This window comes from Triturus cristatus, chromosome 4_1 (genome assembly GCF_964204655.1).
Source record: "Triturus cristatus chromosome 4_1, aTriCri1.1, whole genome shotgun sequence".
In the NCBI taxonomy this organism is placed as follows: Eukaryota; Metazoa; Chordata; class Amphibia; order Caudata; family Salamandridae; genus Triturus; species Triturus cristatus.
Genome location: NC_140585.1, coordinates 496,143,463 through 496,164,314, shown reverse-complemented (window position 1 = coordinate 496,164,314; position 20,852 = coordinate 496,143,463). Strand labels below are relative to the sequence as shown.

The 20,852-nt window shown below is 44.7% G+C and overlaps 1 protein-coding gene across 2 annotated transcripts in view; it reads left to right on the top strand.

The window, feature by feature from the left end:
- Nucleotides 1–20,852, top strand: part of GYS2 (glycogen synthase 2) — a 528,148-nt gene that overhangs the window by 409,527 nt on the left and 97,769 nt on the right. For both annotated transcript variants that reach the window (XM_085652724.1, XM_085652725.1), the window contains 2 exons: nt 3,236–3,349; nt 20,404–20,530. In XM_085652724.1, coding sequence (XP_085508850.1) covers nt 3,236–3,349; nt 20,404–20,530 — 241 coding nt within the window. The remainder of the gene's footprint in view (nt 1–3,235; nt 3,350–20,403; nt 20,531–20,852) is intronic.

The following is a 20,852-nucleotide window of genomic DNA, read 5'->3' as shown; positions in this document are numbered from 1 at the left end:
GGCTTCCAACAATCACATTGCTTACTATAGCACAAGCATGAATTTAAACCAATATAGAAAAATAGAGTACATTTTAATAAATTATTTGACACCAAAATGACAAAATTTCAATCAGTAGAACCGAAGCTACGATTTAAAAAAATGTTTAGCAAAACTAGCACATAAAAGATCAAAGCGCCAATGACGGAAATCTAGTTGTGCGAGACTGGGTCAAAGTAAAAAAAAGTGGAGAGCGGTTTGGATACAAGAAGTGGATTGGGCCTGGTCTGCGCTTACCTTCAGACTTAAAAATAAGTTCAGAAAAGATGTTCTGAGAAGGTAAAATTTAGTGGTGCAAGGCTGCAGGAGGTCTCTGAGGAGGGAGCGTCGTCATTGTATAGCCTTGGGTCGAATAATAATAATAATAATAATAATCCACATTTATAAAGCGCGAACAATCACCCGTAAGGGTCTCTAGGCACTGCGGGCCGTCGGGAAGATTAAGCAAGCTATTGCCCAGAGTCACATGCTGCTGGGCTAATCTGCCACTAGCGCCAGGGATCGAACCGTGATCCCCAGATTCCAGAGTCAGTCGCCCTGGCCGCAGCGCCACACCTCTTCAGTCGCCCTGACCGCAGTGCCATACCTCTTCCCTCGAAGACACAGTGAAAATTTCAACATTCAAATTTCGGCTCTGAAATGGATGTCAAAAATCTTGGGCAGGACGAGACAGAGTGCACCTTAAAAGGATAGGCAAGCAAGTTGGTCCTGGTCTCCTCCTGGTTCTCAGAGAAGTTTTTAGGGTCCAGGACTGGAGAGTCACCACTTGGAGGGTCAGGACTCACTCAGGCTGGGTCCAGGTGCAGGATAAAAAGGGAGGTGGCTTTTATTTGTCCCTGTGGTTCTGAACAGGAGGCCAGCAAGCTAACCTTGTGAGTCACTCTGGAGTTCTTGGGACAGATGAAAATCCATTCGTTATACCCAGGCAAAAGGCAGCAGGGCAACAGGGCAGCAATCCAGCAGGGCTGCAGTCCTTCAGCTCAGCAGTCCTTCTTCCTGGCAGAATATCCACAGGTCCAGAAGTGTACTGAAGACTTGGTGACTAAGTTCCCCTTTTTATACCCCTGTGCCCTCCTTCTAGAAGGCAGGAGAAGTTTCTAGGCAATGGCTTTGAAGTGCATGGAATTTCCTGACACCCTTGCCCTGGCTCTAAGCTGGCTTCATAGACAATGTGGGGTTGTTAGCCCCTTTGTGCGAAGACAGAGCACAGGCCATTCAGCTTCAGTTGGGACTGTGGTCAGCTCTGCCCCCCGATCCCAAATGGCCAATTCAAGCACACCTAATCCTTCTAGTGTGTGACTGTTGGAGGAATTCACAAAGTGTCAAATACACCCAGTCATGTGACCCAGGCCAGGTTGCAGGCACAAAAGGGCTAAGGGCAAAAGAATGCCAACTTTCTAAAAGTTGCATTTTCACAATTCCAAAAAAACAAGCATGACACAGCTACCTGCTACCAGTTGGAAATTACATTTCCTCAATGTTATCCTATAGGAAGGGTAGGCCTCACAATAGTGAAAAACTAATTTAGGAGTTTTTCACTACCAGAACATGTAAAACTTAAATGTATAGGAATTATCACTGAAAAACATGTCAGGGAATCCCCAATGCATTCCTATGAGAGGGCAGCCTCACAGTAGTGAGAAACCTAAAGGCCTGTTTGTCACTACCAGGACATGCAACACAGTTAAAGCTCGTGTCCTACCTTTTACCTACAGCGCACCCTGCCCATAGGGCTAGCTAGGGCCTACCTTAGAGGTGACTGATATGTAGTAAAAGGGGAGTTACAGACGTGGCAACCACTTTATGTGCTATGTCACAGTAGCAGTAAACTGCGCACGGAGGCCCTGCAATGGCAGAGGCCTGAGACAGGTTTGAAAGGCTACTTTGGTGGGTGGCGTAAGCAGCGCAGCAAGCCCACCAGTAGCATTTAATTTACTGTCCCCGGGTATATGAGATATCACATTACAAGGGACTGGTAGGTAAATTAAATACGCCAAACAGGTGTAGGCTAATCTTACCACATTTACCATAGAGAGCACATGCACTTTAACACTGGGCAGCAGTGATAAAGTGCCCACAGTCTTAAAACCAATGTCAACAGGTCAGACAAAATATCGGGAAGAAGGTAAAAAGTTCAGGGATGACCCTGCAAAAAAGGGCCAAGTCTAACACAGGGCCCTAGTCAAGAACCCACTGCAGCTTGCACCACACATTACACCTGCCAGCTATGTCTATGACAGTACCTACACAAAAACCACTCATCACACTCCTACAAGTGCGACAATTCAGATCATTCCAGGACCCGAAAGCTATAAGAATGGCTTGGGAGGCAGGTATTAGTCATTGTTAATTTATATGGAATTAATAAACAGCTGCTGTTGTGCTCTTCTCTAAATTAAGCGAATAGCGCCACCATGTGGCAGCCTGTCATACGTGCCGGTGCTGACAATTAGGTGAATGTGCTGAGCACCAGAAACCACTAGCTCAAATTAAACCCTGGATTCCTGCTGCGCCACACGATACACATTGTCCTTAAGGCAATTCTTTTGATCGTAGATTACACTGATTAACTTAGAAGGTGCGCTACATACAAAGCTATCTCATCTGAAACTCTTCTCATCCAAGAGTACAAAGCAAGATATAAACAGTCCAAATGTGTAGACCATTCATCAGGTGTACATTTCATCAGAGCAGAGGGACAGGCACACATCGTCTGACAGCAGAGAGGAAACATAAGACCATCTGTTCAGTCTGTATTCTTGTTTGTTGCAACAATAAGGACTAAAGACCCTTCAGTTCTGTGTTTTCTCATACTCTGCTTTTGCTTTACATACTTTCCATGGCAGCTTTGCGTTCTGTGGCTGTAACCCCTCTCACTCCGCATTGAATCATGTCCAGGGCTGATTATTGCAGAAGAATGATGGCAGACGTTCCCTTGTTCCTAAGTACGAATTCCCTCTTCCCCAAACCCCAAAGTTAAAGCTCCAGTCTATACGCACTTCTTGTACAACTTCACACGTATGCCTTTCCTACATTTGTCTTGCCATTCCCAGCAGAAATCTGTAAATCACAAACAAAATATTTTGTAAGGTCAGATGACTCGTTTATTTTCACATTGCCTTGCTGTTTAATGATGTAAGTCACATACAGAGTTCCTTTCCCTGACTTTGATTAATCTTGTTTTAATCCTTTGCAGCGACAATCTTTACCACCTGTGACAACACACAACATGATCGATGATTCCACCGACCCGATCCTCAATACAATCCGGCGAATCGGACTCTTCAATAACCGCACCGACAGAGTCAAGGTAGAATCTCTCATGTGGATTGTCTTCAATCCATCAAGATGTTCTCACAGCGCTTTCTGCAGGAATAGTATGTCTAGGTACTGACTAATTGCTGAGGAGGCTAAAAGATAGAGGTAACATTGCATACCCAGAGGCAGAGAGACAGACAGACACACACGCTCACAGACACACACACACACACATGTTCAGTTGAGAACTTACATTGTAACCCAGGATGTACAGGTCACGCTTAAATGGCAAGGCCATGAGCCGCTTTTTAGGTTTCGCCTAGACAGAGCATGCGCTGTCTCTGCAAGACTTTTGATTACATAAAGCGGACATACAGCCCGGCCATAGCTTAATATTTGTTAGGTTCAGTAACTCGCTCATATGCTTCACTGCCGTTTGTCATGGAATGCAGGCATTGTGTCCTCTTTTTGTGTTTGCCCCTCCCCTGGTGCATGGACTAAGTACTTGTGTCCAGCCACTGTTCCTGTTTTCGGAGCTACTTTTTTCTTGTGTTCAAGCGCATTTTTCTATGTGCAAACCCTATTTTACGCGCCAGTAACATATTACCAACTTGCAAAATAGGGTTTGCAAGTCACTATTAGGAAGGGGCGTGCCAAGGGCGTCCCTTCCTAATAGCAAGTCGCTAGGGGATGTGACCGGAATGCAGTCACAAAAGAATTGCAGTTTGCCACCTACTTGAAGTAGGTGGTAAGGGAGTCGCACACTAGAGGGGGTACCCAGGGGACCATTCCCCTTTGCAAATGGTAGCAACAATGTTTTTTAACCCCTTGTGTGCCCATGACGAGCGGGACTCGTCATTGAGCACAGTCGCGCTGTGCCCATGACGAGTCCAGCTCGTCATGAGCCATTCCCTGGGGAATCCCTCTGGTGCGGGCACCAGAGAGATTCCCTTTTAGTGTAAATAGCCTCGGGAGCTGGGGAAGAGCTTCCCCAGCTCCCGAGGCCCTCCCCCCCCCCTTTCACTGTAATGACGATCGGCGCGCACGTCGCGCCGACGTCATTACAGTGAAAGTGAAACTGAAATGAGCCAAGAGGCTCATTTCAGTTTCACTTTCTACGTGCTCAGGGGGCTATCTCAGCCCCCTGAGCACGTAGAAAGACGGGAGAGGTATCGTTGGAAAGGGGAGAATCTCCCCTTTCCAATGGTACCCCTCCCCAGTGGATCCCTGCTTGGGGATCGCCACAGGAGGGCAATCCCCAAGCAGGGATCCACCCACTAGACACCAGGGAGGGGGGAAAAAGTGATTTTTTCAGCTAAATTTGAGGTTTGCAGGGCATTCTGGGTAATGAAACGTTGGGGGATCCACGCAAGCCATTCCTCCCTGGAATCCCCCAGGTGTCTAGTTTTCAGAAAGGTCTGTGTTTGGTAGGTTTCCATAGGTGGCCGCCGAGCACCGGGCCAAAAACCCAAGTGACCCCCCTTGCAAAACCAGGTCGTTTTGAGATAGGCAATTTTCATGTTGCCTCACTACGTTGTGGGCCCTTGCCTGTCGCGGGTACTTGGGCCTCCCACACGAATGAGGCACCGTTTTTATCGGGAGACCTGGGGGAACGCTGGGTGGTAGGAAATTTGTGTCAGCCCGGTGATGCCACAACTTTCCCACACAAAAATGTGTGAAAAAAGTGATTTTTTCAGCTAAATTTGAGGTTTGCAGGGCATTCTGGGTAAGGAAACGTTGGGGGATCCACGCAAGCCATACCTCACTGGATTCCCCTGGATGTCTAGTTTTCAAAAATGTATAGGTTTGCTAGGTTTCCCTACGTGCCGGCAGAGCTATGGTTCAAAAACTACAGCTAGGCACTTTGCCAAAAAATGGTCATTTTTCACAGCGAAATTGAGGTGTGTCCACGTTGCGTTTTGCGCCGTTTCCTGTCGCGGGCACTAGGCCGACCCACACAAGTGAGGTTCCATTTTTCTCAGAAGACTTTGGGGAACGCGGGGTGGGTGGAAATTTGTGGATCCACGCAGATTCCAGAATTTTCCACCAGAGAAATGTGGGGAAAATGTGTTTTTTTTGGCAGTTTTTTAGGTTTGCAAGGGATTCTGGGTAACAGAACCTGTTGGGAGGCAGTCAAGTCACCCCATCCTGGATTCCCCTGGGTGTCTAGTTTTCAAAAATGTATAGGTTTGCTAGGGTTCCCTAGGTGCCGGCAGAGCTATGGTTAAAAAACTACAGCTAGGCACTTTGCCAAAAAAGGGTCATTTTTCGCTGTGAAATTGAGGTGTGTCCATGTTACGTTTTGCGCCGTTTCCTGTCGCAGGCACTAGGCCGACCCACACAAGTGAGGTACCATTTTTCTCGGAAGACTTTGGGGAACGCGGGGTGGGTGGAAATTTGTGGATTCATGCAGAATCCAGAACTTTCCACCAGAGAAATGTGGGGAAAATGTGTTTTTTTGGCAATGTTTTAGGTTTGCAAGGGATTCTGGTTAACAGAACCTGGTGGGAGGCAGTCAAGTCACCCCATCCTGGATTCCCCTGGGTGTCTAGTTTTCAAACATGTATAGGTTTGCTAGGTTTCCCTAGATGGCGGCAGAGCTATGGTTCAAAAACTACAGCTAGGCACTTTGCCAAAAAAGGGTCATTTTTCACAGCGAAATTGAGGTGTGTCCACGTTGCGTTTTGCGCCGTTTCCTGTCGCAGGCACTAGGCCGACCCACACAAGTGAGGTACCATTTTTCTCGGATGACTCTGGGGAACACTGGGTGGGTGGAAATTTGGGGATCCAAGTAGATTCCAGAACTTTCCACCAGATAAATGTGGGGAAAAAGTGTTTTTTTGGCAATTTTTTAGGTTTGCAAGGGATTCTGGGTAACAGAACCTGGTGGGAGGCAGTCAAGTCACCCCATCTTAGATTCCCCTGGGTGTCTAGTTTTCAAAAATGTATAGGTTTGCTAGGTTTTCCTAGGTGCCGGCAGAGCTAGGGTTAAAAAACTACAGCTAGGCACTTTGCTAAAAAAGGGTAATTTTGCATTGTGAAAATGTGGTGTGTTCACGTTGGGTTTTGAGCCATTTCCTGTCGTGGGCACTATGCTTACCCCTACAAGTGAGGTACCATTTTTATCGGGAGACTTAGGGTAATTCAGATGTGTAAAGGAACTGTTATTACCTATTGACTTTCGATGCATTTCTGCCTTCCAAATGAAAGACATTGTGTAAAAAAGAAGTCATTCTAAAAAATGACTGATAATTCTCATGCTAGTATGAGTATTCCCAATTTCGGAAATGTGCAAATATCTACTGTTTCTAAACTCTATATTTTGTTCCCATTTCAGAAATACATAGGTGTCTTTCATACCTATTTTTCCATGTACACATTTTTACAGAATAATTACTATATACCCGGTACATAATAAAAAACCATTGCAAGTTGCTGCTCAGTTTTTGGATCTGGGTTCGTCGGGTTCTTGGTGAACCTACAAGTCCTATATATCCCCACAACCAGTAATGTCCAGCGGATGTAACGGTATATTGCTTTCAAAGAGCTGTCATAATTAGAAGAAGTTACAGGTGAAAACGTTGACACAAAAGTCTTTTTTTATTCAACAAAATTTCAATTTATCCTATATTTAACTGTTAGTTTCTATAAAAAAAACCTTGATGGATCTACACAAATGACCCCTAGCTGAATTCAGAATTTTGTCTACTTCTCTAAAATGTATAGCTTTCCAGGATCCATTATTGCTTTTGTACCCATTTCTACCATTAACTGGAAGGAGGTCGAAAGCACAAAAAATAGCAAAAATAGGCTATGTCCCAGAAAAATGCCAAAACTGTGTAAAACATTTTGGGTTTCTGACAAAAGTCTGGTATCCCCTAAAAGCTGGGAAAATGGTGATTTCAGCCCCACAAACCCTTTTTTGATAACACTTGCAGGGAAAAACTCAGAAGCTTTCATTTGCAGCCCGTTTTGCCCATTTTCCCCCCAAAAAACTAAATTTTGCTGTATTTTGGCTCATTTCTGTGACCCCTCCAGGGGAATCCACAAACCCTGAGTACCTTCAGAATCCCCATGATGTTGGAAGAAAAGGACGCAAATTTGGCGTGGATACCTTATGTGGTCAAAAAGTTACAGGGGCCTCAGCGCGCACTACCCCAAATAGCCAAAAAAGGGCGTGGCACAGGAGGGGAAAAGGCCTGGCAGCGAAGGGGTTAAGAGCAGGCAGTGGTCCTGCCGATCACTGCCAACCCTTAAAAAAATTAACCAAAGATATTCCTTTTTTTTTAAAAATACACCCCATTTTCATTTAAGGATACGGGCTGCATTTCAAAAACAAGAAGTTGCTTTATTTAAAAGCAAACACAGACATAGTTGTCTACTCTCCCTAGCAGGCCACCATCCCTGTGTATTGGCCATTCTCAATGGGTCGCAAATTGCGACCTGCCTCACGAATATCGATGAGGCAGGTCAATTGCAACCCCATTGAGAACTTGTATTTCATTTTGCGAGTCTCAAATTGTGAGTCACAATTTGAGACTCGCTAAATGAAATGGTTGTACATCAGGCTCATCATATTTTATAATCACAGATGCACATAACACCTACTAAGGTGTAATATTTGGTATATGATTTAACGGATGGTACAGTTTGATCCTTTACTTCAGGAGATATTTTGCTGTTTACGACTTTTTTTTCAGATCCGAACAAAAAGTCTTTAAAGCACAAAGAGCGAAAACTACTTCTTGCTGTGCTGGCCTGTGTTTCAGTCCTGAGACCAGGCTCTGTAAAGTTTGCGTCCGTGCAAGAAAATGGAGCAGATATTCTTTTACAATTGTTTTTTGCGCACTAGTTAATGCAATCCATAGTGCTTAACCATTTTTGCACTGTGGCAAAAATTGGAGAAAATTGAATTTATTATTTATTTTGCTGATTTTTAACTTTGTTCCGCTTTTGTTATTTTTATATGCTAAGTAATAGAGCACATACATCTCACATATAAAATATGAAAGCTAAGCCTAAGTTTGAGGCAAACATTAATGCTAAAATTGGATAAACAGAAGAAAATCAGTTTATTAAAGTTTTGTTAAAAATGTGATTTGAGCTTAGAAAAAACGACATTACGCAATAGAAATGAATTAGCAGTAGATGCTTTTTACGTTTTTCGAGTGATTTCATGGTTCTTTTCTTCTATTTTGGTCCAATTATTTTGACAGGACAACTCTTTCTTATTATGACAGAAACAAAAAATCCGTAAATGATCATTTGTTCAATTCTTTTGCATCAGTGCAAATAGTTTTCTTAATCGGCTGTTTTCATGAGTGTATGACGTCTGTATTCATTTTGTGTGCATTGTTGAAATTTTGTAAGTAGAAATGCTTCAAAATATTTTACAGCTGTTATGCAAAATCCCACAGAACAAAATCAGAGTAATAGATAGAAAAGATATAAAAAAAATAAGTAGCACAAGCATTTTTCTGACAAATTCGTTAAATATATAATCGGAAAAATTATGTGTTTTTTAGCAAAATCAATGTGATTGACAGGGAATTAAGCACCATCTCGGACAGCAGTGAACAATTGGTAGAAAAACCTGAGTTTTCACGTAACACTTTTAAATTTCAGTTTGAAAGAAAAGGGCATGGGTTTAATGCTGTTTGTAATCCAGAGAAAGAAAATCCCCGTGCCATAGAAGCCAGAAAGGCTTTTAAATGTATAGACTGACATTTTCTTGAGGAAAATTTCACCAGGAAATGGAAAGGAGGAGACAATATATAAATGTGAATTGACAAGTAAAATCTAATGAACTTCATGCATACAGGTCAATGATAATAGGTCAGAGAGATTTCAGTTTAGCAGAGGATTACAAGAGAGTTTTCCCTGCTCTTCTCCCTTGTATACTCTATCAGTTGACCAATCCTTACACTGCATGTAACTGTTGATTAATCATAATATTTACAGGAAATCATTGAACACTAACCTACCAGGATACTAAGCCCTATACATTATTATTTTTGGAATGTTTTCAATTAACTTTACTAATTAGTAGTAGTAAAATCTTTATTCGGTTGTACAAGCAATCATAAAAGACACAATAAATATCCATAAAACTACACAAATATGACACATGAACATAAAATACAGCTTTACAGCCAGATACCATAAAACAGCTTGAAACAAAAAACACCTAGGGGCATATCAGCAAGGCGAGGCGATAGAATTATCGCCGCATTTGCGGCCGTTTTCGGCTGTAAAGCGGTGATAATTTTATCGCCTAATTATCAAGCGCACGCTAACGCGAGAAAACTTGCGTTAGCTTAGGAATTCCTAACTCCCAGCTTTACATCTCTAATGAGATGCAAAGTGGGCATTCCTGACCTGACATGACAGGAGAAATATCGCTAAGCGACATTTCTCCTATCATCAAGTCCCACGCTATGAAGCATGGCGGCAAGAAAAGTAGCGATAACCCCTGTTATCGCTACTTTTCTTACGCCTGTTTCAGGACTGACTTAGCCATGATATCCTATGGAAGGTGGATATCATGGCTAAGTTTGTGAGTCCCTATCATCAAGCTAACGCCACATTGCGTGAGATTATCGCTGGGTTTCCAGCGATAATCTCACGTTAGGCAGTTAGCGTGAGGATTTTTATCGCTTTTGAGATAAGCATTGCTAATAGCACGCTATCTCAGCGATAAAAATCCACGCTAGCCGGCGATAATTATCCTAGCGCTAAGTGCGCTTAGCGCCGGTTGTCGCTGATATGCCCCATAATACATTAATGTGATACTCTGTCCGATCTTGAGCACCTGAAGGCTAGAGCTGAACGTAAAAAACTGACCACAGCAAATAAAACATATTTATTCAGGAGCTGTTGTAAGTATATAAGAGTGGGTTCGAACTTGAGTAAAGTTCAGTGTCTTCGAAAATCAGGAACAGCTTTATAGCCAACTAAAATAACTGCAAAACATTACAAAATGTGTTTTCTGCGGAAACCTATTTTCACAGCCACGGGGCGTTCCATTTCCAGAGTGAACCCATCGACAGGGTGTGACCAGGGGATGGTGTAGTTGATTAAAATGAAACTTGGGCAAAAGAAACCGGTTTCGCTTACTAGACACCTGGGCTAAATAATGCTCCATACCCTGGACAGGCTTTAGGAGTAAGTGTCCCCTCACCAAGGGTTTCATCAATATATCCCCTTCTCTGAAGGATGATGTCTGCTCAAAATACAGCTCTTTTATGGAACGTAGGTCCGGGTCACTGATGAGTAAGGAGTCACAAATGGATCCGACCTCCTGAGTGCAGCAAATGCAGCCTTAACATGGGCTAAACTGGGGATTCTGATTGTGCCGTTCAAGGACAAACAGTACGAGAGGATCAATCTATTGAGCTTAAGATCCTCCCTGGTCCAAACTTTTATATAGCAGAGAAAGGGGCTAAGAGCAACTGAATCGGCAAGAAACCTAATTCCAAGTTGAACATGCACTGAGAAGGCAGGTGTACATTGAAGAACCAGGACTTAAAATGTGTTTTTAGCTGCTTACATTTTGTAAGTCTTCACTTACCCCCAAACCTCACTACCATACAGGGTCAGGGACACACACTTAGCATTGTAACCCTTAAGCAGAATTTGCGGCCTCGAAGAACCCAACCTATGAGCGAAGCTAACCACAACCCCAGCAGTTTTAACAAGTTCAGCTCTCTTCTCCTCCAACAGAGGCTGCCAATTGTTCTTGGTATCAAATAGCACCACTAGATAGGGAACAGCTGAGACTTTACCCAGGTTATGGTGCCCCACCTTAAAGGTTTTGAAGCTAGTAGAGCATGGACCCACTACTATGACATATGATTTAGGGAAGTTTACGGCCAGATCCAGGCTGCCAATGAAGGTAACAAATTTCTCCAAGAGAAGCTACCAGGTCCGGGCCTACGGGCCATCAGGAATGCATCATCGGCATATAACAACATGGGAAGCTACCTCAAACCTACCTTAGGACAATCAGCCTGAGCCGAAAGAAGTGCTTGCTCAAGGCCATTTACATACAGGGTGAATAAAAATGGAGCAAGGATGCACCCCCGGCTGGACGAATATGGCTGAGTGCATGCAGCACCATGCGAAAAGCGCATGGAGCCCGAGGTGTCAGAGTCAGAGTGCAAATCTGCCAACACAGCCACTATATTAACCTCCACCCCTAACTCAAGCAACAGAGCCCACAATTTAGCACGATTTACCGTATCAAATGCAGACAGGAGGTCCAAAAATGCCAAGCGGAGGGATTCAGGTTGTGCTACCGTGTACTGATTTACAATTAGGTGGAGGTTCAGGCATTGGTCAGATGTTGACCTCCCTGGCCGAAAGCAATATTGGACATCCATAAGAATACCATTAGCATCCGACCAAGTCATCAACCTATGAGTATAAGCCTCCCAAGGACCCTCACTACCGCATGAGATAGGGTGGTTGCATTAGGGGTTATACTTGTCACCCTTCTTGAACACAGGCACAAAATCGCCACCATTGACCAAGAGACTGGCACCAGGCAGCGAGTTGCTGCATTTAAGATCTGCATCAAGAAAGGGCCCCAGAGCTCATTATCCATCCTTAACAGGTCCGGCGGAATCCAATGAGGTCCTGGAGCTTTATTCCTGGTTGGTGTGTTTAAGCCCTTGGTTACTTCTTCCAAGGTAAAAACCACAGGAACCTGCCCCCGCTGTCTCGCTTCCATGACCTCGCTCTCTGCCATCTCCCCATAGTTGTAAACTCCTGCAAAATTATCTACTCACTGTTGCTCAGAATTGTGCATATGACAGGGGCTGTACTTCCTACAAAATAGGGCCTATTCACTACCCTCTAAAAAAGAGCACTATCTCTCTTCTCACAAGCCTGGGTTAGCTCCTCCCAGGCTAGTTCTTGCAAGGTGTGTTTATGGTTAATTATTGCCTGCTTGTAGGCCTGCCTCTGGGCTCCCACAAGACTCCTATCTCTGGAGACCTGCTTTAGGACTGCCTTCAACTTCTGGAGGCACTTGGAGCAGGCCCTATCAAACACTTTTGGTTCTTGCACCCCCCCCCCCCCCCAGGGTTGGTTGAGGGCACGGGCAGTATTTCTTTAACTTTACTGGCGATCTCTTCAAATGCTTACAATACATTTATCTTTGGTGTCTACATCTAGAAAGATGGATATCTCTTGGGCAGCTTTAGTTAATAGGAAGGCTTCATTCTAGGCTGGCTCCACTTGGGACCATTTTAGTTGCCTACCTTGTTCCACAAGGGAGAGCCCTCTAAGAACCCTCACTCATGAGCAAGTGGGGTCTATGGACCCCACCAGTTCTACGAACAAAGGCTTATAATCACTAAATAGACCATGAATGATGTTAAAGTTGGCGATGCACAAAAATAGGGAGCAGAAACAAAAATAAAATCAATAATCAAGGTGCAACCTCTCCCCTTAAAAGTTGGAGCAAAAATAGAGTTGGGAGAATTAACCATCGAGTCGAGGGCAAACACAAGGTTGTGGGATTCTAAAATTGCCCCAAGCTCCATACCTTTCTTGGAGTGAGTAGAGTGGAGTCCCTCTGCAACCATACACCTGGCTTTAGAGCATCACTCGATAAAGGGCAAGGCAAATAATGTTGAAGGATTTAATAAGTTCCACCCAATGTGGGTCTGTGAACTTGTTTGAAAGCCCCGCAATGTTCCAAGACAATACCTTTGAGCCCTTTGGGTTGGCGGCCAGGGTAATCAAAGTTGAGATGGCGGACTTGAGGGAGGAGAGGGGGGGCTTAACAGGCTGGGGGGCAGCTTTTAATAGATTAATGCATCAGGGGGTGAGGAAGAAGGGTTGGTAACTCCCAGTCAAATCGCTCTTTTCAAGGTTAATCAAGGGGGCAAATCAATTGGAAAGGTTCCGCTGCAGAGGGGGCCTGATATGATGGTATGTCCTACCATAACGGCCCTGTGTTTGTCAACCTTGACACCCATTTGCGCGACTAACCTTCTCTGGGCTGAAAGAAAAACCCAAGGGGAGGGCTGCAATGCCATGTGGGTCAGTAGGCCTAAAAGAGGATAAAGTAGCCAGAGCATGGGCCACAAATGCGGATTTAAAATTGTTTACCACCACGCAATGCCCTGCCCAACATTTACGATCCCTACCCACGCAGCTAATTTTGCAAACCATTATAATAGAGTCAGCAATCCCTACCTTATCGTGGGTGTGCGTATGGAGCCAATGCACCACCTTATTTTTTAACTCATGGAAGGGCTCAGGTGCAGGGTTTGATTGAGGTGTAATGTTCCCCAAGACCACAACATAAGGGGTAGCCTCAGGGGGCAAATTAAGCATATCCCAGTGCTCGATAAACAGGGTGAGGTTATGGTTGTGTGGGGACACTCTATTGTAGAGGCAGCTTCGGTCAGGGAGTGTCTGGGGATGTCCTTTGTATCTCTCCTGGGCCTGGAGGAACCAGCTGTGTTCCCAGATAAACCATGAGTGGAGGCAGTACTGCCCACCTCAGCATGAGCCGTAAAAAGAACTGGCTCAAAGGAAACAGGCTGCCTTGTCTGCCTGTCAGTCCCTTCATTAGGTTGAGCCAGAATTTTGGGCACTTTGGTCTTGATGACATTTAACCTAGACATGATTGGTTCAAATTTGGCCTTTAAGACTCAAAGATTAGACCTTTACTAAACGGGTCCACCCCTCCAAGTCAAGGAAAATTAGACTTAAACAGGGAGGCTCTCTGCGACACAGGGCTCCGTAACTCCATATGCGCCCCCCCTGTTTCCTTTGTTTACAGCTGGGGCTGATGGGACATCCCCGAGATGACAAACTTCTAGTTTCTATGGACCCCTCCTGATCCCTGTCCAACTCCCCCTCAAGGCCCCAGACTCCCGTAGCACCCATTCCTTCCACCCTTGAGATAGCCTCTGAGGGCAAGAGATGCTCAGTTGAGGACTGAGATAGGCTGCCCCGAGATAGTGATAATCTCCTTTCCAGTAACTCAATTTCTTTCAACACCACTGATGCTGCCCGAGTTAGAAATCCTTCACTGGTAGCAACATGTGATGTGGAGAGCGTTGATTGTGCCTTAACCATAGGAGCTTTCCTCTTCCTCATGAGCGAGCTGTTCAAACAGCAGAGCCCTTCCGGATTAGAGCCTCAAAAAAACTAGCAGGACACTCTCAGGGACCCCGGTGTTAGATAGGCCAAAACAGATCAAACCTGGCTGTAACATAATCCCTCCTCCCCCACTCACCCACGTGTACAATTTAGTCCACCCTGACCAGTCACCAATCACAAATATAGCAGTTCTTTGGTGTTGGTATGAACAAAACAGTCCTGAGTGGAGCAATGATAGTTAACTGGTCGCTGTCCCCTTGCTGCCTACACGTAGCCAGTCCAATGGGGCCCTCAGGTTATCACCCACACACCGGGGAAATATTCAGTCTTACCAACAATGCCACATTTCAACCAGTACCCTAATGATACCGTGTGGTTGGCTACACAACATTCTGGCAACAGGTCCACAGAGAAAACCGGGGGAAGAGGGGCTGCCTTACCTCCTTCCTGAAGTTGATGGGCGCAGGATGGGCCTGTCCTTGGCCTGGGCTCTTCCCATGCAGCGGGATTGCACAGGTGCTTTTCAACATGCTGATGAAGGCCCCGCCCCTTCAGCTCAAAACACTGCTGGTGAGCCTCCTGGCGCTGTGGAAGGCGGGATATGCAGTCCCCAGCATAGATAGAGGTCCAACAGGGGCAGGCACCCAAGAACTTTTCCCCACAGTCACCTACTAATCACCCTAATCTGATTCAGATTTAATTATTGTAATTATTTTGTTCATTCAAAACATTTTCCAAATAGTAACCCTAACACTTGGTACTACTACTTGGTACTACTAATCCATAATCCTGCCACTATTCCGTACTTTTTATGAACTTCAGTTTCTTAATTATCAATAGAAAGTGGGTATAATATATCTTAACGGCCAAATACCCTTAGAATACTTTTATATATAAATATGTAATTAAGTTGTAAAGTTTCCTTTTTTATTAAATTATTTTTAGTCACACTGTTAGACCCGGGATCCCTGGTTGGCTGTGATAGGTACCTTAGGCCAAATAGGGACCCGCGACTCCACGTCAGGGAAAGGAAGGACACCTTCTTAGATAGCCACTGCTCGCCCCCTTGGTAGCTTGGCACGAGCAGCCAGGCTTATCTTCAAGGCAAATGTTTAAAGTATTTGTAACCACGCTCACAGCAACCCAATGATGACACCACAAATAGACTCCACACGAGTTTTATGAAAAACGAGTATAAATTTATCTAAAAAAATATACGATAAGACCACACGATATAAATCCAACATATGCATATTTTTAATATTCCTCCTGGCCGGTTATTAGGCCATCCAGCCCTTGTCAGTTCTGGCGATATTAGTGAGCACTACTAAACGTTCCACCGCAGTCCTAATACAATGCTATGCAGTTCGTAATGCTATAATCAGGCACTTTGCAATGTAACAATAATGCAACTCGTAATGCTATAATCATGCATTTTGCAAGGTAAAAATAATGCAATATGTAACACTAGAATCAGGCACTTTGCAATATAAAAAATAATGCAATATGTAACGCTAGAATCAGGCACTTTGCAATGTAGAAATAATGCAATACGTAATACGCTAATCAGGTAGTTCGTTATGCAGAAACAATGCAATCAGTAATATGCTAATCAGGTAGTTCATTATGCAGAAACAATGCAATACGTAATACCCTTCAGGTAGTTCGTTATGCACAAACAATGCAATGCTTAATACGCTTCCGCACCGATCACGGGGCCTCAGGCGGTCTCTCCGCCACTCGTACTACTCTCCGTTAGCCTCTGTCAACAGTTGCTCCCCACACGGGTATGATGTGAACAAAGAGTACAGCTCCGCACTCCGGCCCCGGTACTGACACACCTCTGGCAAGTACAGGCCGCGATACGAGCCGAAGCAGAGGCTCACACTGCAGGAAGGAGAGGCCGAGAGCGTCTCCGTCCGAGCCCTCACCCCGCCGCAGGCGTTCATACGTTACCTGGGGGGCATGCCCTCGCTCTCCTCTCCTCTTCCCGCGACTTGGGCCTCCGATGCAATCTTCGTGAATTCCGGGCAGTGGGACTCGGACCCTGCCTTGACGAGGTTTGCTTGCGGTCCCTCTTTGACAATGGCGGGCTCGGGCCGGCGACTCAGCGCCTCCGGGGCTGCCGGTCTGGGCCGCTGACACTACGAAGATCTCAGGCTGCCACAGGGCACACGCACACAGCGTCGCTGAGACTCTTCTTAACTTCGGGTGCACGATCACAGGGCACTCCTCGTGAAGGTCTCAGGCTGCACGAAGCGCACGCACACAACGTCGCTGAGACTCCCTTTAACTCCAGATGCACCAAAACAAGGCAATCCTCACGAAGGTCTCAGGCTGCACAAAACACACGCACACAGCGTCGCTGAGACTCACTTGGATTCCGGGTGCATGATAACAATGCAATCCTCATGAAGGTCTCACGCTGCAGAGAGCACACGCACACAGCGTCATTGAGACTCACTTGGATGCCGGGTGCACAATAACAAGGCAATCCTCACAAAGGTCTCACACTGCACAAAGCACACGCACACAGCGTCGTTGAGACTCACTTGGATTCCGGTGCACACAATGACAAGGCAATCCTCACGAAGAGTTCAGGCTGCAAAAAGCACATGCACACAGCGTCGCTAATCCTCACTTGGACTCCAGGTGCCCATGATCACAGGGCACTTCTTACGAGGGTATCAGGCTGCAAAAAGCACACGCACACAGCGTCGCTGAGACTCTCCTGGAACCTTTTTTGTTCCTGAGTTTCTGCAACAGGGAGCCAGCTCACCCCGGGCCCTTCGGGATAGGTTACTTCAGGACACAGCACAGCAAAGTCCTTTCAAGCAGGGGGATACAGCGCACATCAAAGTCCCTTCAGCCTTTCCTTGGTTAAAACAGCAAACTGCAGGCCAGCCCCAGAACACACAGCAAGGGTCAGTTCCTTGGCAAAGGTTCCTCTTGACCACAAAGTAGCTTCAGTCTTGTTCACTCTTGATCAAGCCATCATTCCAAAGTTCAGAGGCTTCAGCTCTCATAGGTATACCACTCAATGGCTTTGAAGTCTTTGTGTTTATGGGGCACTGACCCCTGTTCAAACCAGTTCTGGGTGCCTCCCTGTCAGTAACACATTCTTCCTTTGATTAGTGGGGGTCTGGATTCTCAATCACTCAGCAGGAGATGGAACAATTGTTTTATGGCAGCAACCTAGGCCTCTTCACCTCTAGGGGCTACTCCTCCCTCTACACTACAGATGCAGGTCAGCCTGTTGCTGTCACACCTCCTCCCCTGGAGCAAGACTTTCCCCAGATCCTATCGCTTTCAAATCCAGACAGTCAATCCACAACCAGGCAGAGACACACAGAAATGTTAGAGCACAAAATCCCAGCCACTTCTAAAAGAGTGGCTTCTAAACATATAATGCAAAAACCACCTTCATAAAAAGGTGTGTTATTACATTGTGAGTTCAGGCACACTAAACTTCACCTCTCCATCTTAAGCCTTTGGGAAGATAGGTTGAAAAACATATTACACAGCCATCCCAGTCTATCCTATGGGCAAGATGGCCTTTCAACAGTGAAAAATGAAATGGAGATTATTTCACTGTCAGGACATGATACACACCTTAGTACATGTCCTACCTTTCACATGCACTGCACCCTGCCCAGGGGGTACCTTGAACCTACCATAGGGGTGTCTGATGTGCATAGAAAGGGAAGGGTAAGGTCTGGCAAGTGGGTGCACTTGTCAGAACAACATGGCAGTGTAACAAACTGCGCGCAAGCACTGCAATGGCAGGCCTGAGTTCCCTTTTTAAAGCTACTTGTGTGGGTGGCACAATTAGTGCTGCAGGCCCACTAGTAGCAGTTGCATTACCAGCCCTGGCACACATAGTGCACTTTACTAGGGACTTTACTAGTAAGGCAAACATACCAATCATGGACAATCAATTACCATTACACTTTACACAGGGAGCCCTTGCACTTTGACACTGATCAGCAGTGGCAAAGTGTCCAAAGCATCTAAGTTGGCAGCACCATGTCAGAAAAAAGATCTAGGGGTAAAGCAAAAGGTTTAGGGAACTTGAGCCAAAAAGGGCCAAGTCCAACACACACCTTTAATTTTGTGAAGACTCACCCCAATCCCACATCAATTCCCTTTGTTATTTAATTTAAATGTGTTGCCATCTTTAAGGGTACTTAATTCTTGTTTAAATGTACTTCCCTAAATGTATGTTTAATACTTACCTGATGTATTCCAGGATGTATTTGTATGTGATGAAACGGTCGAGGTGTTGTAGTGACTATGATGCAGTAGTCAGATGATTTAGTGCTCAAGTGTAGTGGGGTGCACCTCTGTGGATTGTGCAGTTTGGCTGCTATTTCCATTTTGTGATATGTCCTGCTCATCCTGGAGCAAGAAAGGGAAATGGTGAATGGGGAGACGGGAGGTGTTTGGCCTGTCACCCCATCTACATTTTTCAGCTGTTAGTGTGACATCAATCTCCAGGTAATCGCAAATTAGGTTACACCCTCCCATGGAACATTGGCAAGGTGCCACAGGGGCCCCTTGGACAACTTTAAACTATGCATTGAGTCGTTTACTACCGGTAGGCTGGAACTTCCTTATTTTTCCAAACTATTTAAGCGTAGTTTAAAGTTCCATAGCCAGTGTTTTCAAAGGATTGCTCACAATCTCTGTGCCTAGTTATGAGCACACGTGGACTGGGAAATTGCTGGTAGACGAATTGTTGGACAAGATATGTTTGGATAAAAAGATAGTCCCAGACAGAGGTATTTGAGTTCAATTAAAAGTCCACTGAGTGAAGTGTGGACCAAAATATGAAGAGATACTAGTGAACATAGTTGCCGAGGTACAGTAATTTGACTTATGATGCTCAAATTCACACCGTGGCAGCATTTTAGCCCTACAGAAACACTCTAACAAAGATATCCACTGGGCAATGTAGGGAAGCATTTTGAAGAATTGTGTCTTCGCTGCCATCTTGCCCCTTAACTAAGTCTTCACGCATAAACATAGTTGTTGAGAAATGTGAACGGAAAGTTCAGACCAATGATTCACTATTCCACGTCTGTCACTTAATAGACAGCTTTTGAGGCAAGCCTCCATATAAACAAACTTGTTCCAGAGTGGGATAAAATATGTGAGGAGACAAATTATACTCATTTTGGATATCTGTAAACCTTTTCAAATGGGTTGTTGGTATTTTGATATGAAAAATAAATTCGGACACAGAAATATCGTGAAGATATTGCAATTTTTTCTAATGAAGTTTGCTGATTTAAGTCTGCTTGACTCATGCATTTTGGGTGTATGGAAAATGCAAAAACTTAGTTGATTCTAATTTGGCGAATGACCACATTTTATGTGGTTTTCTTTCCCGTCAGCCTGTTTTTCCATTTCTTCCATTTCCCGTACTTAGCTGCTCCTTGGCAAATTCAATGTTACTTTTTATGGGGTGATTTAGTGATATCTTTACTGTGTTTGCAGAGTCGCAGTTAGCAAACGTGAAAGTTACACCCTTAGTAGTGGTACAAGTGCCTTTTCCACCCTTGGAAATTTTAATTTTGTTCATGCACACAAAGAGCGATATTTTTAGCATACTTGAGTTTATACGTGGTTTTTCCTTTTGGAACTCGGGCTCTAGGTTTCTTCTGCTTTTTAATATTATCGAAAATATATGTACATTATTTAATATGGTGTCTTGATGATGTCCTGAGCTGTACTTGTACAACTTCCAATTTTACATGCAATAAATTAATAAATACCTCACAAATAAACGAAACTATTCCAGTTTCATATTGGTTAAAGCAATGACATTTGGTTTTAATATAGTTTGATTCGAAGTTTCTTGGCATTCTTGTTAGCAATACACTGTGCGTGTTTTACCAACAATAATAAACATACCACTTTTTTTTTTAATATAGTCTGCCAATAAAGAGATTGTTTGATCTAATGCGAATGTGGGTTTTACAGGTGATCCTTCATCCAGAGTTCCTGTCGTCCACCAGTCCCTTATTGCCGATGGATTACGATGAGTTTGTCAGAGGCTGCCATCTGGGCGTCTTCCCATCATACTATGAGCCCTGGGGTTACACACCAGGTTAGTAATGTTTGTTGGCCTGCATTGTTCTGGAAACATTGTCGATTGACATCCAAGGCCGGCTTTAGCGCTGGCGGTGCCCAGAGTGACACTTGTTGTTGCCCGCCCCCCAAAACACCCTCCTTCTCCACAAATTCCCTCATTATCATCGCCCCTCATCTCTCCATAGCCCCTCTTTCACATGCATTTCCCTTGTTTTACAGAGTTACTCATACCACTATAGGGTGTCAGAGCACTTTACATTACACTTAAATAATACCGAGAAAATGAATCATACGTGTGTAAATCAGTCCTGAGGAAATGTTGCATAAGACAATGAAGA